This window comes from Bos mutus, chromosome 8 (assembly GCF_027580195.1).
Source record: "Bos mutus isolate GX-2022 chromosome 8, NWIPB_WYAK_1.1, whole genome shotgun sequence".
Lineage (NCBI taxonomy): Eukaryota > Metazoa > Chordata > Mammalia > Artiodactyla > Bovidae > Bos > Bos mutus.
The window spans coordinates 36,214,702-36,232,570 of record NC_091624.1 but is presented as its reverse complement, the minus strand read 5'-3'; the positions used below and the strand labels follow the sequence as shown (position 1 = coordinate 36,232,570).

Below are 17,869 nucleotides of genomic sequence, written 5' to 3'. Positions count from 1 at the left end.
AAAATACACCCAGTGTCATCATTACTTCCAGCACAAAACACACTGTATTAGATCATTATGGGGATGGCTAATCCAATCATTTTTATGTTCTTTAAGGCAAGGAATACACCATCAAACCACCTCACTGCCAACTGAGATTTCTGAATATTTAAAAGCTGATGTCTTGTGACTGGAACTGATTCAAAAATCTTGGCTTCTAACAAGAAACCTGATGAACTGGTATTGAGAGGATTAGCTGAGTAGAAACTCCAGGAAAAACTTCAGGGAAGCCTATCAGGGTTCCTGAGAGTAAAGTCATTCTTATTCTTGATCTTCAACCCCCTCCAAGCACCCTCAGAGCTAATGGCAGAGGTCATCCCTCTTAACCCAGATGGTTGGGATTAAAGCTGTGGAAAACAGAAACCAAGAGAGTAAAACATAACTCACATCCCCAGGGATTGTGGGGGCTTCCAATGTAGTGCTGGTGGTAAAGAACCAGCCTGCCAGCGCAGGAGACATAAGAGACACGGGTTCAATCCCTGGGTTGGGAAGATCCCCTGGAAAAGGAAATGGCAACCCATTCCAGTATTCTTGCCTGGGAAATCCCATGGACAGAGGAGCATGGTGGGCTACAGTCCATGGGGTCGCAAACAGTCGGACACAACAGCACATACACCCAGCAGGGATTATGGCAATGGCGTCCTCCAGCCACCAGAGGGCTCTAGAAAGAGGAATATCCTATTTCTAAGCAGTCCTATTGCTAGAATCTCATCTCTGCATACCAAATTCAAAATGTATAAATCATGAGCTCATTTCTTATACCAAATTTTAAAAACAAATATGGATCTTTTTGCCTTAAAATTATCTTCAGAGTCAGGATTTGTTGTTCAGTCACCCAGTCGTATCTGACTCTTTGTGACCTCATGGACTGCAGCACACCAGGCTTCACTGTCCTTCACCATCTCCTGGAGCTTGCTCAAACATCCTGAGTCGGTGATGCCATCCAACCAGAGTCAGGATAGTGAAGAAAAAATTGATTCTAGATCTGTTCTGAAAAGTCAGTGTTAGTCACTCAGTCATGTCTGACACTTTGCAACCCCAGGGACTGTCCTCTGTCCATGGAATTCTCCAGGCAAGAATACTGGACTGGGTAGCCATTCCCTTCTCCAGGGGATCTTCCTGACCCAGGGATCGAACCCATGTCTCTTGCATTGCAGGCAGATTCTTTACTATCTGAGCCACCAGGGAACTCAGGTATTTAAAACAGGTCAGTGAACTAGAACCCATGGATCAAATCTGGTCCACAATCTGTTTTGTCAATAAGGTTTTAGTGAATCACCACTCACTCATTTATGTATTGTCTATGTCACTCTATAGAAGCAGAGTTGAGCGGATGCAATGGAGACCATACAGCCCAAAGAGCCAAACAAATTCATTAACTACACCTGATCTAAAAGAAGCATTTGCCTTCAGCAAGTTTTAGCACTGACATATATTTAAAAATGTGAATGATACGTATCTACATTCTTTAGTTCAGAGGACATTAAGAAGCCCAAAGATGCTTTTACAAAAAATCTTTCTAAATAAACCTCTGTCAGCTATATGCCTACTGCTGCTGCTGCTGCTAAGTCACTTCAGTCATGTCCGACTCTGTGTGACCCCATAGACGGCAGCCCACCAGGCTCCCCCGTCCCTGGGATTCTCCAGGCAAGAACACTGGAGTGGGTTGCCATTGCCTTCTCCGATGCATGAAAGTGAAAAGTGAAAGTGAAGTCACTCAGTCATGTCTGACTCTTAGCGACCCCATGGACTGCAGCCTACCAGGCTCCTCCGTCCATGGGATTTTCCAGGCAAGAGTACTGGAGTGGGGTGCCATTGCCCTCTCCGATATACCTACTAGAATGGCCAAAATCCAGAACACTGAAAACACCAAATGCTGGTAAAGATTGTGGAACAACAAGAACTCATGGCTGGTGGGAATGCAAAATGGCACAGCCAACTTGGAAGACAGTTTGGCAGTTCTTACAAAATTAAATATACTCTTACCATACAATCCAACAATCATGCTTCCTGATATTTACCCAAAGGAGATGAAAATTTATGCCCACACAAAAGCCTGCCCATGGACGATTATAATAACTTTATTCATAATTTCCAAAACTTGAAAGCAACCATATGTTCTAGGTAAAAGGATAAATAAACTGTGGTACATACAACAGAATATTATTCAGCAGTAGAAAGAAATGAGCTATCAATAGAAAGACAAGCAGGAATCGTAAGTACATACTGCTTAGTGAAAGAAGCTAATTTGAAAAGGCTGCATACTATAAGGTTTCAACTACATGACATTCTAGAAAAGGCAAAACTATGGAGACAGGTAACAGATCAGTGGTTGCCAGAGGTTAGGGAGGGATGAATAAGGCAGAGCACAGAATATGTTCAGGGCAGTGAAAATTTTCTATATGCTATTATAATCATGGATATATGTTATTATACTGTTGTCCAAATCCACAGAATGTACAACCTCAAGGGTTAACCCTAAAGTATATGGACTGTGCATAATACCTACAAATCAATGTAGTTTCATCTATTATAACAAATGTACCACTCTGGTGGGGGATGGACATAGATATGGGGGAAGTTGTACAAGTAGAGAGGCAGGGAATATAGAGGAAATCTGTATACTTTCCTCCTCTTAATTCTAATGTGAAACTAAAACTCTTCTAAAAAATAAAGTCTATTAAAACAAAAACTCTATTAGTCAATGAGATTGTGAAGGCCATTAAGAGATGTTTGCCAGCTGTTTCCACTTCACACCTTCTGGACACCTGAATCAGAACTGCACTTCCTGGCTGTTGTGTTGGGGCTTCCCTGGTGGCTCTGATGGTAAAGGATCCACCTGCAGTGCAGGAGATTTGGGGTCGATCCCTGGGTTGGGAAGATCCTCAGGAGAAGGGAATGGCTACCCACTCCAGTATTCTTGCCTGGAGAACTCCATGGACAGATGAGCCTGGCGGGCTGTTGAGTGGGGCCATGTGACTAGTTCTGACACAGTGGATAAGCAGAAGTGACATGTATCACTTCCAAGCTAAAGCAGGGCTTTCCACAGCTCTCTTTTTCCTGGCAAATCCAAGCTCGTGACTGCCCTAAGTGCCAATGATGAACCAAGTCCCCCAACTGACCTCTCATGGGTGTACATCAGAGCAAGAAACAAACGTTTCTTGTTCTAACCCACTGAGCTTTTAGGAGTTGTTTCCTCAGGAAAATCTAGCTTACCTTGACTGATACAAAGATGATCAATAATTGCAGTATTACACTTGCAAAACTATGTCTTCTCCCCTCTGTCAGTCAGTGATGTGGCACATTTGAAGAGGCAAAGCTGACCCATGAACTTCATTCACAAATCTCTTCAACATCTAAAAGAGTCTAAGCATGTAGTCCAAGCAGACTCTTACTAAAATCTTGGCCTTATATTTTCAAGCACCTCAAAATTCTGGAGTCTTTCTCTCTCTCTCTCTTTCTTCCCCCTAAAGAACTCTCTTATTAAGGTCTGTCTATCAAGCCACCTTGGGTCCACCTTCAAGTGCTGTGTAGCCTCCTAAGAAGGAAAGATTTTCCTCTCTGATTAATTTTCTCTCAAGAATCACAACTTTAGTCCTTCCACAGAGAGCATAGGAGGAGAATGATTCTTTCTAATCAAGTAAAAAGGCTGGAGAAGGTTGTGAACCCCCAGAATTAGTACTGTTTATCTGGCAAATCATGGTCCTTTTGTTAGTGTCTGAGAGTCTCTTTTGCCATCTCTTTTGTTTTCTTTCTTGATTTTTTCAGAAAACGGGTAGGAGCGGAACATTATTGGGAGGACCCTTCAAACCCCAACAAAGGCCAACTGGAAACCTTTCAGAAAGTTTCCATAACGACAGATCATTGATCATGCTTTATCCCTTTGCTGTGTGGGACGGTCACAGGTGTTGTGATAACCATGGAGAGTAAGATAGTAACACCCTGGTGCAGCCTCACCAAGTCACAGACGGGTCTCTACCATCTATGACTCTTTCCCGGCACTCTCAGGTTTGCAGAGCAGTCCAGCCAAAGGTCCAGTTCCCACACAAGAAGATCAATACGTTCATGACCTGTGCACAAAGGGCTTGCTGATCCCCAGGGTCACCTCCAGTCTCTGCAGCAAGTTCCCGGCCAATTCTAGAAAGCCCCTTCTCTTCTACCTTATCAGCTTGGCTGCTCTTCTTATCTTCTCATCAAACTTGAAATCTCTCTCTGCTGCACTGATTCATAAACATATGTCTACTTAAGGAGAAAAAGGAGCAAAAACACACAGGAAAATATCCTCTGAATCTCTCTTTGCAATATCACATGATTTGTGGCTGTTTCATCCTCCACACATACAACATTGACTTCTTCACAAGGGCCATCTGGGCATTACAAATGTGTCACAACACAGCAAAGCAGTGTTGGCCAAGCCGTGGCATCTACTTCTGGGATCTACAAACCACAGCTGACTGCTGATGCTCTATATTCTCTAGATGCATGATGACTACTTTCAGGGTTATCAACAAATTCAGGAGCTGGCACAAGGTCCAATCTACAGCTTTCTGATTACAAAAAGCAATCTGGAATCTTCTTTGATCCACTCATTTACTCATGAAACTCAGTAGGTCACCAAGTCTTGCTTCAATGTCTCTCAAGAACGTCTTTAGTTTTTTCTACTCCTATTCTTGTGAGGTCCCCGGCGTGTGTACTGGATGACAGAACTAACTGGTTTCCTATCACAGTCTCCACCCTCACCATGGTGATCACTGCGAAACATCCATATGACTACCAGGTTGCCTTCTGGCTGCTCAGCCCAGGGGATAAGAGCATGGGTGTTAGTGTCAGGTAAGAACAAGGTTCAAGTCCAGACTCTGCTACTAACAAGTCCTTCACTCCAGGCTGTGCTTTCTTCACCTCAGATGGGGAACAACAATGGAACCTACCTCGTAGAGTTCGGGAAGACTGAGTGGGATGATGTATGTTAGGCGCTTAGCATAGTATTTTGGCATCCAGTAAGAGCTCAACAAACATTTATTATCATATGTTCCAAGCATCTGAGGCCCTGCAAATTATGTTCAGAGCAGACTGTTGCACCTCCTTTCACTATTAAGCTGCACAGTGGCTGTGACTCCTTTGTCCCAAGGGTCTCACCCTGTGCTGCTCACATGCTGCTGGTCCACAGCCCTCATGGCAACACTGTGCTAGGTTGTTTCCGTTGCGCTGGACTCCTTGTGACCCCACGGACTGCAGCCTGCCAGGCTCCTCTGTCCATGGGATTCTTCAGGTAAGAATACTGGAGTGAGGTGCCATGCCCTCACAGGATCTTCCTGACCTAGGGATCAAACTTGTGGAATCTCATGCATCTTCTGCATCACAGGCAGATTCTTTACCGCTAAGCCACCTGGGAAGCCCCACGGCAACATCAGGACTTTACTTTTACCTCCAGCCTGCTAGTCCCCGAAATGTAGAAAGAGTAGGCAGACGGTCATATTTTCAACAAAACTTTCATTAGGAGACGATACCCTAAAATTACCCCTGGAAAAGGTACGTTAGTTTCTGAAATCGGTACAATTTCTTGATGTCTAATCATCTTTATCTCTTAAGAACAAAGGTCTTACTAAAGCAGAACCTTTAATGCCCACATGTACAGTCTTCTCAAACTCACCAGAAGGGGGAGTGCCTGCATCAAGCAGGATCTCGGCACTCCCTCTCAAGGGGACAGTTATTTGTTCCAGGGCTCATAATCCAATGACATTAGAGATGTGTATATATATATATATATATATATATATATATATATATATATATATATAATTACCAGGATCCCAGAAGGTGGAAGCACCTCAGTACTTATAGTTCTTCATCCATACTTGTCATATCACAGCCCATGCTTGCTATTATTATCAAAATGAATTCCCTGTTATTTACAAGAATCTAAGTTCTAGTTACTAGAATACCTGAGTTACCTGGATTCCAAACTGGTGATGATTCCTATCCATGCTTCATTCCTTCCTGTTAGCCTATGCATAGTAGAAGTACCACAATACTCAAAAGCCTGGAGCTAGGCCGCCTGGACTCAAACCCTGCCTGTACCATTTGCTAGCTGTGTGATCTTCGGTAAAATGTTTAATCTCTCTGTGCTTCAGTTCCCTCAACTGTAACATGGAAGAACCACGGGACCTATTTCCTGGACTACTGCAAAGATTAAATGAACAATATGTACAAGTACTTAGAATAGTGTCCGATACACAGTGAATAAATATTGTATGTGATTTTGCTCTTTTTAATGGTACTACTCTGTAGTTAACAATCATCCTAGAGCCTCACAGACAAGGCAAAGAAAAGCAGACACTGAATCTGTTATCTTGAAAGCAGCTCAGTAAAGGAAACCTTGCCAATGGATTCTATTTTATTAATTCTTGGGGTCAAAATTTCTGTAAAGACCACTGGACAGGGGAGAGGCAATGCAAAGTTCAAAACAGAAAGGATTACTTAATTATCCTAGATTTCACTTTCAGAAATTCAGGGTAGTCAAAACCCATAAGAAAATATACAGCTTTAATAATTGCTGATGGTTCATAAACAGGCACCCCGGGGACCCCACATCATTGAGACTGTCATTGATGAGGGACCTTGCCAGTGCCCAGAAATATTGCCCTGTCACCTGAAACAGTCTGCCCCCACATTACAAATATTTTTAGTTCACGACATGATTTCCACATTCCCTGTAGTATGAATACTTTCTCACCTCTATCATTCCTACAAACGTCTACTGCTATTACCTGAGTTCATTTTTATGGATTTCCACTATTTTTCTTTCCAGCTTCTGTGACTGCTTGGGGAAAATCTCAAATTCACTGATGTAATTCTCAGGATGCTCATCAGGATCGTAATCACCAAGCTCAGCTGTAACCAATAAAAAATAAACAGAAAGATTAAAAACAACAAAAACAGGATATACATGGAATGGCTCATGCCACCCAAAAGAAGAGAGTGGAACAAGCTCACGCAACAAAATGCTTTTGTCTCTATGGAAAGACTACAGCCTGAGTGTCTAGAAGGTCATATTCTAGTTTAGATTTAGCTGTGTGATCTTGGACACTTGTTGAATGAACTCTCTGAGTCTCATTTTCTTCAACTATACAGTAAAGGAATCTAAATTGTTGTTTCTCAGTGGGGCACTATTGGCATTTGGGAAAATAAACAATTCTTTATTGTTTCAGATCTTCCAAGGTATGAGCTCAACCATTGAGCACTCCCACCCTTCAGGTTCTAGGTGGTGGTGGCACACCCACTATTGTGAACACCCAAAATGTCTCCCAATATTTCCAAGTGTTCCCCATGATAGGAGTGTTACCACCTCTATTTGGAACCCACTGAGTGTTCCTCAAGCCTCCTTTCATAGCTAATTTTCTCTGAGTCGAAGAATTCCCTGACTGGAGCTGTTTACTCTGAGATTTGTGCAGGTGTGGCCCATTCAATGAAAAAAATCAAAACATAAAGGACCCAAGAGGATTTATTTATTTAAAAATAAATGGATTGCTCTTCAAATTAAAGAGTGCGTGTCTAAGTATGGCTGGACATCCCTGATTAAGGTTTCTGGGTTCTAATACAGGGTTCCTGCAGAGGGTCTTTAGGGGTAAAAAGAAATGCCTGCACATTTCTGAGCGCCCAGAAGGTCTATGAGAAGATGGACTAAGGATGAGCACTGACCACAGCCTGAAGCAGCAAAGGGGCTGTTCTTGCAATGGGAGTACATTCTACTGATTCCACAAGCTTTCTAAGAAAAATGAGCCAGAAGAGGCAAGCCTCTCAGGCAGAAATAGCCCAGGAAAGTAAATTAAAGGTGGTGGGAAAACTGTATTGGAGGAACTTGATCATCAACATGACTTTGAAGTAGATAGAAATCAATATGCCTTGAGCACATCTGCAAAATCACATCCAACTCTGTAATTTGCATCTACTGTCCCTGTACTGTTGAATCATCTAATGATGGTAAAAGGACAAAACTGGGAGGAAAGCAAAGCTCTTTAAAGCTTCTCAATAGAGTTCAAATTAGAGTACAACCTAAATGTACATGACATGAGGAAGGACTTTCAAAATAAGATCCCAAATGTCATCAGCCACAGAGGGGAAATTGATTAATTTGATCATATCAATATTAAAACATTTCACTAATATAGTCAAAATAATAAGTTGAAATAACATATTTGCAAAATACAAATCTGACAAAGGCTAATATCTAGAGTAAAGAAAAAAAAATTCCTACAAATCTATAAGTAAATGGGGAGGAATTCCAATAGGAAAAGGTGAAGGAATGTCAACAGCCAATTCACAGAAGGGGAAACCCAAAGAGCTCATGTATGGAGAGTTGCTCAAACTCAACAGTGCTGAGGGGGCTATGCAAACCAAAACTCGAAGATGTCACTTTATACCTATAAGATTAACAAAAAGAAAAAAAAAAAAAGATTAACAAAAAGTTTAGTAAGTCGGATGATTCTATGTGTTGGCCGGAACATGAAGAAATAGAAGTGCTTATGACATATTTGAAGATTCTTGATGCATGCAGCTCTTCTAAAGAGCAAGCCCAGAGTATTTAGTCTAATCTTACAACCCAGAAAGCCCATTTCTGGGCATATATTCTAGAAAAACTCTAGGTGCAACAAAAGATATGGGGCAACTTGGGTGTTCATTACTGCTGAGAGCAGTAAATAGCACAAGGGCAATGTACCCCACTGGACTCTGCAGCAATTCAAAGCAACAAAATAGAACTATACCCAGAAATGTGAGTAGATTCCCCAGGGTTCTGAGCATAAAAAGGAAGGATTAAATATAGCCCCATTTAATTTATGAAACTTAAGAATATATACACACAAAATAATACTAATCATTTTATAAGGATGTTATGTCAAGTCAATGACATACAAGAATCCAGTTGTTGCCTTTAGGAATGAAAATAAAGACTAATGAAAAAAAAGGAAACTCAACCAATAGGTGGGCCAATGGGACCAGGGATGAAAGTGAGCCACCAACTAGTGATTAACTCAATCTAACCTTCAAAAAAAACCCACCCATAACACACCGACACATATAAACACACACACACATACACATGACCCCTGTGAGCTGGCTATGGACCCCAAAATTTAGGAAATGGTATAACTCAGAGCCTACTTTTCCATAGGGAGTGGATCACTGATAGTAAACTATGCCACACCCAATGCAAATGTCAGCTTGCACAGTGGTTAGTAGCATTGTTTGTGCTTATGCAGTTTTGTGTTGCATTTGTATTGTTCGTGGTGGGTACTTCTCCTTTCAGGAAAACTTGTGAGATACAATGGCCTTGTACTGCTAAACACAGCAAATAAGTAGCCTGGCAAACTAAGAGAAGGAACGCCATGGAACCTGCACAGGGTTGCTGACAAGGTAAATGTCAACGTCTGCCCCATCACTTGCCCTGCTTTCTAGTTCTTTGAAGCTTATCTTTAACTTTGACTTCACCTGAAGCAAAAGCTTATGAATGATTAAGCTCATTTAAAATTCTGTTTTCCATCCCAAGAGGAGTTGGGTAAGCAGCATGTGGTTCTCTCCTGCGCATGGTATTGAGGGCAAGGTTACAACAAATAACATACGCACATGGGCTGGCATGTGAGAATGTAAAATTAAAATAAAAGAGAATTTAATTGTCAGCAAAATCCAAAGAGCTGAAGCCAAATGATGAGTGTGATCAGATGATGGCAAAATAGATATTGACTTTAAAGGGCACACAGGGCAGTGGCACTTCCCTTCTTTGGGGAGAGCTTGTTCCAAAAGAACTTGAGATACAAGACATTACAGCTCCAGGGTCGACTTCTTCAGAAGACTTCCCTCACCACCCTTGCTTGATGAGGGGCCGCATGGGATCAGAGTGGGGACCCCCTGTGTCCCTCTATGTAGACACTGAGACACCATCAAAACTTCCTGTTTACCTGTCTGCCCCTATCCCCCAAAGGGACTTCACATAACAATGCCTGCCACCTAGGAGTGTCCAATAAATGCTTGGAGAACACATGGATGAGGGAGTAAACCAATCACTCTTTCCCAGGTACAGAGATAGAGCATACTCTGGTGCAATTTATGCAAGTGCCCTGCTTCAATTAACATAGTGGAGAATTTACTATGTGCCAGACACAGGGGTACTGCAGTGAAAAAGACTCCCAGAGTCCCAGTTCCATGAAATTTAGATTCTACATAAGAGGCAATGCATAATAAGCCCCCAACCAACTTAACAAGATAATTTCTGATATAAGTGCTTATTAAAAGACAACAAAACAGAGACACTAGAAAGAATAATGTGCAGAGAGAGGTTCCTTTAATAGTCCAGGAAGACTTCTTGGAGGAAGTGACATCTAACACAGTTCTGAATAGCTAGAAGGAGCCACAGACCCACAGGGATTGGACATCCAGGAGTAGGAGATAAGATCAGTAATCCTGACATGTTACTGTTTTGCAGAAGGAACAGGAAAAGATGTGTACCAAGAAAGGCCAAAAATAGATCCCTACGGCTTTGGTGTTTGTTTTGCAATTTTCATTATGAAAGACAATGCAAAGCATGCATTGAAAATACTCACATTCAGTGTGTACAGGTAGCAAACTCTGGGTGGCTGCCTGTTTTATATACTCAGAACATTCTGAAAGCTTAAAACATGCTCCTTCAAAGAATGTTAGCAAACAAGATGCCAATAAAGAGTCACATGCCCTCAGCTTTCTAATCCTTTACTCCCCATTTCCTATCACTCTGAAAGCATAAGCAGTTCTGACAAAGCAGATCTTTATCTGCATTTGTAACGATCTCCAAGGCTGCTGTAATAACTCCCCCAGCCACAGAGAGTTTTATGAATCCAGCTTTTACTGGATTTGCTACAAATGGCCTGTGGACACCACTGCGTTTTTGAGCTAAAAGGCTTCTTTGAGGTCTGCCAGTCCATTTCCAACTCTACTCTCCAGACAGCATCTGTGAGTGTGGCCAGTGATAATAGCAATGAGGGATGAAATGGGACCCTGATCATCTGGATGGGGGCTTTGTGGTTTTATCTCAAACATAAAACAGGATGGAGAGTTTCCCATTACAGATCCATATTGAGCTTGCCCTTGGAGAATTGACCATGATTCACTAATGCTTAAATGCGTTCTGAAACGCTCACAGGCTAGTCTGCTGCTCAGATTAGTATTGATTTGCTTTTCCTTTATGGAAGACAGTGCACCCTAACCAGGAACTTGCAGTCTTCACAGGAAAGAACCATGGGGTTCGAACATTCTTTAGCTCTGTGTGTGAGAGGCAGCTTTCAGAAGCACGCACTCCACCTTGGAGTAGATGGAAGGACTAAATCTCATCAGGGTATCGCCGTCATCCTGATTTTAAACTTGAATGTCTCCAAGGGTTTTAACAGCGCTGCCAAAACCTGCTGAGCAGCACTATGTTGCTCCCAGAGGAAGGGGAAAAGCAACACAGATAAACTTCAGATTTCTCAAAGAGTGCGCACACCCAGAAACAGGGTCCTAGGAACCATTTCGCAGCACTGAGCATCCCCTGGGGACAGTGGTGAGTGACAGTGAAACCCCAGGGGAATGATGGGGGTTTCTCTTAGCTGTGAATGAAGCCTGGCATTGTGATCAGACAGGTGACTGTCATGAACCACTTATGACCCCATCATAAGCTCCTTCATTATTTCAGATCCTTTATAAGGGTGACATGCTCATTTGGTAATCTCTGTCTCACCCCCTCCCTCCTTCCTTCCTTCCTTCCCTCCCTTCCTCTCTCTTTCTCTCTCCCTCTCTCTGCATCCCTCCTCTCTTCTCCTAGTTCCCTTCCCCACCCTCCCTTTCTCTCATAAACGTGTCATCAGCATCCAAGCTACAAATGGCTGGAACACCCGAGTCCCTCCAAACAGGCCCAGCTGCCTCCCGGCAGGCCCAGGGGAACAGAACATCTGAGTCATTCTCCACGTGTGTCCCGAGCCCTTCCCCATGGCAATGCATTGCCTTGGGTCCTGGAGACTGCCTTCCCTCCAACAACTTTTTCTTACAGGTAGAAACAAATGAAAACCAACCTTGGGTCCTAAGTGTCTGCCACTTTCCACTAAGTGTTTGTCACTTCCCTCGGGGGCCTGTTCAACCCTCAGACTAAGTCTCATGAAATCATCATGCAGCAGTGAAGGAGGTATGACCACCTCTTTCAATATATGAAGACATTAAAGCTTAAAGAGTTTAAATCACTTGTCTGTGGTGAAATAACCAGGAAATGGGAATTCAGGCTCAAACTGAGAAATGACAGACTGTGAGCCTGGGGTTCTCCTCACCATGCTATGTGACTGTTGTAAAGGTGAAGAATTAGATATGGTACACATATATACACATACTACACATGTGGATATACCTGTATAAATGCCTTGACATTTCATCAAGGCATTCATCAAAGGTTTGAAATGACACCTGTTTGACACCAGCCTTCCTGGACACAGATCGCCCACTCAATATACCCAGCATACCCCACACTTGGTGTTTGGAGCTCAGGGCATAGAAGACCCCATAATCTTTCAGAGCTTGTTATAAAGTCATGCATTCCGTCCCCTTCGAAACAGAGACTCTGAGCTCTCCCTTGGGACCTTGAGGACTCTGTTCATGCAGAGGCCCCTGGGACCACAACAGCCCACCTTCCACCAGGACCCCAGGGGCTTGGGAGGGAAGGAGGGGGGCTCCACTGCTGACCACCCAGCCCTGACTGGCCTCCAACCATGACACGGACAGGATGAGCGCAGGCTGGGGAGGAGAGAGGCTCTGAACAGCCGAAGCTCTGCTGTCCCGTACAACAGTGGGGATGCGCAGCTGGGCCCACACTTACCTTGAACGATACAAGCACCCAGGTAGGCAGCATCCGAAAAGGAGCAGAGCAATCGACCATGGAAAATATCTCTTTTAATTTGCAGGTACAAAAGGTATCTGCAATGAAAAAGGAGAAAGAGTTGCCATAAGTTTTGGCTGAGGCCTGGAAGAAGCAGAAGGATTGTGTATCTTTCATCCACTTGGGTCCCCAGAACCCTACCTGCGCTGCTTGGAGGGCAAGCAGAGGAAAACTGGGAGGGGCCCCCAGAGTTCGGAAAACTTGAAGTGTCTGTAGCCACTTCCAAGAGAGACGGGAAGATAGAGGAGAGCCACGGGGCCTAGCAGCCACCGTCCCTGGGAGAAAAGTCCCACACAATGACAACCACAGCCACCCTCGCCCCCACCGGCACTTCAGGTACAGGTTGCCCGAGCTCTTGGTGGAATGAAGAGTCAGGAAACACACTCAGTCTTACAGAGACTAGTCCCACTCAATCAACCTCGAAAAGACGTGGTTACAAGGCCAGGAAGCCAGCTTATTCTCAGTGAGAGCTGTCATCTGTTTAGTATCCTCTCCTGCCATCTTCTCCAGGTCAGACAAACCTGATTCTGAGTGACAGGGGCTGGGGTGAGGGGTCGAGGAGCAGAGGACAGAAGGTGCTGGCTCCCGTGGAAGGATCAGCACCGTGCAGCTCCAGCATCGCAGAGACTCATTGAGAGGTAAAATCCTTTGAATTTTAATGTTGCAGCAAACTCTATTTTTGAAGACACTGTAGCGCCAAACAAAAAAAATATGCCTGGCTCGATTCAGCTGGGGATGGGTGGGGGGCGGGGTGTCAGCTTGCCACTCCTAGCTCAGGTCATGTCGCCACACTCTCCTCTGTTCCCCACGCCAATCATGCCCTCTTCAGATCTCCTCCTATTTCTTAGCTGGATTGATTCTTTCATTGAAGGGTCAGGCCTAGGGTCCTTATCTCTGACTAAAGTAACTTTACAGATGTTGCAGATTCTTTCTGCTTATTTTACAGTTTAAGTCGCAGAGATCAACCTTTTTCTTCTTTCCAGGTTCCTGAGGCCAGGTACGGGCAGCACCCCATCGGTCCCAGTCACTACCTCCAGAGCTCAAACAATCTCATCTTTTACTCAGCCTGAAGCTGAAGCTCCAGGATTTTGGCCACTTGATGCAAACAGCCAACTCGCTGGAAAAGTCCCTGATGCTAGGAAAGATTGAGGGCAGAAGGAGAGGAGGGCATCAGAGGATGAGATGGCTGGATGGCATCAATGATACAATGGACACGAACTTGGGCAAACTCTGGGAGATGGTGAGAGACAGGGAGGTTTGGCGTGTTGCAGTCCATGGCATCGCAAAGAGTCAGACATGACTGAGCAACTGAATGACAACAAAGCAGCTTCATGCACAGCCCCACTTAGAGAGCCTGCCTGAAGTGCTCAGACCATTCAGGTGCTGCCAGCCCACCTAGTCCCATCCCAGAGCACTGGAGCTCACCATCTCCTGACTCAGGGATGCACTGATGGGTTCAGTGGCTCCCTGGTGGTTCCATCTGATGAATCTTTACCTCACACCTGCTTTAGGCCCTGACAGTGCTAGGCACTGGGGACACCGTGGAGGCTCAAGTGACACTTTCTGTCCCCAGCTTTGTATGGAATTGTGTGCAGGGCATAAAGGTAGTCCCTAATAAATTTCCTGTCTGGGTTACTGTGAATTTTGTCAAAGGACCCATTTTGTCAAGGACCCAGAGTATCTCCTTAAACTGACACCTTTCACACTTTAGTGAGCTTGTGAATTACCCAGAGATCCTGTTAGAATGTGGATTCTGGTTCAGTAGGTCTGGGTGAGGCCCAAGAGTCCAGATTTCTAATAAGGTCCCTGGTGATGCTGAGCTGCAGGCGTATGGATCACACTTGAGTAAAAAGGTTCTAAACCAGAGGTTCTCATCCTGACTGCATATCAGAATTACACGGGGGAGCTTTTAGACAATACCAACATGGATCCTACCCAGACCTAATTAAATCAGAATCTTATTCCTCACCAAAACGTGTACATGAGTTTTCATAGCTGCATTCTTCATCATAGCAAAGCCGAATGCCCATCAACTTATGAAAGGATAAAGAAAAGTGGTATATCCGTATAATGTAATATTATTGACTCATAAAAGGAAGGAAGTACCTACTGATTCCTGCTACAACAGGGATGAAACTTGAAAACATTAAGCTAAGTGAAAAGTCAGACGTAAAAGGTGTATGGACCACATATTGTATGATTCCATTTGTATAACATTTTCACAATAGACCAGTCTACAGACACAGAAATGTAGCTTCATAACTGCCAGGGGCTGAGGGGAGGGGAGAACGGGAAGGACTGCTTGAGTACTCGGTTTGCTGCTGGGGTGATAAAAATGTTGTGGAAGGGGATCACAGTGATGGTGACACAACTCTGGGAACATACCAACCCCCCTGAACTGTATGCTCTAATATCTACCTAAGGGAACTAATGCTTTTGAAAATCCAATTGCCTTGGAGTGGTGGTTCTTGGAGGAGGGCATGGCAACCCACTCCAGTATTCTTGCCTTGAGAATCCCCATGGACAGAGGAGCCTGGTCGGCTGTAGTCCATGGGGTTGCAAAGAGTTGGACATGACTGAGTCACTAAGCACAGCACAGCACAGCTGTTCTTAAATTTTAACCTGCTTTACAATTACCTGCAAAGTCACTTCAGTTGTGTCTGACTCTCTGAGACCCTGTGGACCATAGCTTGCCAAGCTCCTCTGTCCATGGGATTCTCCATGCAAGAACACTGGACTGGGTTTCCATTTCCCTCTCCAACAATTACCTGGAGTGCTTATGAAAATACAGATTGCAGGACCCCATCCCAGGCCTGGGGCAGAGACCAAGTTCCCAGGTGACGCTGTTGCTGTTAATTCAGTGACCTGACTTTGAGGACCAAGGCCCTTGACTATTCAGAATACCAGGGTTGTACGAATACTTGAGATGATGAAATCTTTCTTAAAGATTTTAAACTGCCAGGCTGAATGCCATCAAGTTTCTTTGCTACATGCTGAATGTATACATTAAACCAAAAGCATTCCTTTCCACGTTTTGGTGAGTTTAGCAGTGAAAAATGGTTTCAAATAAATATTCACTCATAAATCAGAGGTTTGGGTTCTGATCCCATAACTCAGATATTGCGTCTGATGAAAGCTTCCTGAGAAAGAAAATCAGCTTTCACAACAGCTGAGATTGGGTCCTTACTCAAATTAGCAAACTCTAGAAATGATCATGGATTATTATGGGTTCCACATAATCCACTGAGCCTTGCAAATGGCTTCAGGTTCAGATACTCATTTTTTAATGTAACAGTCACCAAAAAACAACAATAATAATGCATTTACATGTAGTCTCACCCCTCCCTGCATGAAAGAATTAAGCAATGAAAACACAAGAGGATCGGGGTCACACATTATTATGTACCATTGGTGATACACTTCTCCATCTAGTATGAATTTAAAGATGGTTCTTACCAAAACATTTTAAAGCAATATGCTTTTATTACACTCAATTGTATATAGCATTTACCTAAAGCCCTAGAAATCTAAAAGATTGTAAGGTGACTGTGTAAATGGAGAGATAAAAAGGTTAAAAAATGATTTCAAATGTCCTTCTTGCTGAGTATTCTTGTTGTTTTGCTCTTTTAAAACTGCTTTTCTTTCTCAGTGTTTATTTACACCTAAGCCTGGTCATAAATGTGATCTTAGCTTCTCATTTATTAACTTCTTAAATTTTAGATTAATTTATGATAAAATAACTTATCAAACAAGAAAAACTAAACTCTTTCGAGATAGGGTTTAAACCTAAGTATCTGAGTCATTCCATAGTTTGCAGATTCCTTTCAAATTCTAAGGACAGTGTTAACTCAGAAAAGCCCATTTCTACCTGTGCAAGGACACAGTATTATCTTAATTTCCATCAGAGACATAAAAATGTTCCACTATTAATACCTTAGCTATTCAGACAAAAGTAGGAAAATGCTAGCAAATTTAACTGAGAGGGATTTAACTGGAGTTAGTGACTAAAACTTTGTACCCTTTTACTTTCAAAAGGGGCTTTTCTCAATGTCAACAACAAAAAACACATCCTTAATTTATATTGTGATACATACTCAGTTTTTATCCTCCAGAAAAGATTTTAAAGCAAACAAGTGACAAAAGTGAGCCATTTTGGCCCCCTGATGCAATAACGCCTGGCATGAGTATTTGATTTGATCTTCCTAATTACACTGTTAGCACCCAGAGGGGAGGACAAATATCTCCAATATGTCTCTCTCTCTATTTATTTAAGTAGCTCATACAGCCCTTGCAGATAGCAGAACTGAGGAAGAACTTAACAAATAAATGATTAAATTTTCAAGCCAAAAGCAGGCTGAAGCCACATACAATTTGATTCTATTTGCATGAAATGTCCAAAACAGGTAAACCCATAGAGACAGAAAGCAGATGAGTGGTTTCCTGGGCCAGGGGATGAGAGAGTGAGTAGTAACTGCTCATGGGTATGAGCTTTCTGGGGGTCAGGGGGATGATGACATGCTCTGGAACTAGATAATGGTGATGGTTGCCCAACATGTTGAATGTGCTTAATGGCACTGAATTGTACACTTTGAAACAACAAAAAATAATTTGTTATGTGAATTTTATCTTAATTTTTAAAAAAGGCAGGCCAGATTGCAAAATGCCAACCACCACTTACAATGTCCATCATCTCCTTTCCCCTGCATACCCTGCCCCACCCCTAAGCACAAACCTCCACCAATGGCTATGCACAAATTACTAATAGAGAAAGGCTCCCTTCCAACGTCACCCTTTGCCACTATGGTGGAGCCTGACTGGCCCCTCATGGATAATAAGACGGCACAACCCCCAAGAACCCTACACGTGCCTCTGCACACAATGATCAGAGCCAACTGCCTTTGCTTC

The 17,869-nt window shown here is 43.3% G+C and overlaps 1 protein-coding gene across 6 annotated transcripts in view; it reads right to left on the bottom strand.

Annotated features, from left to right (window-relative positions):
* Window positions 1–17,869, bottom strand: part of FRMD3 (FERM domain containing 3) — a 341,588-nt gene that overhangs the window by 106,673 nt on the left and 217,046 nt on the right. For all 6 annotated transcript variants that reach the window (XM_070375423.1, XM_070375420.1, XM_005903053.3 and 3 more), the window contains exons 5-6: window positions 12,905–13,002; window positions 6,807–6,930 (exon numbers count right to left, since the gene is read on the bottom strand). In XM_070375423.1, coding sequence (XP_070231524.1) covers window positions 6,807–6,930; window positions 12,905–13,002 — 222 coding nt within the window. The remainder of the gene's footprint in view (window positions 1–6,806; window positions 6,931–12,904; window positions 13,003–17,869) is intronic.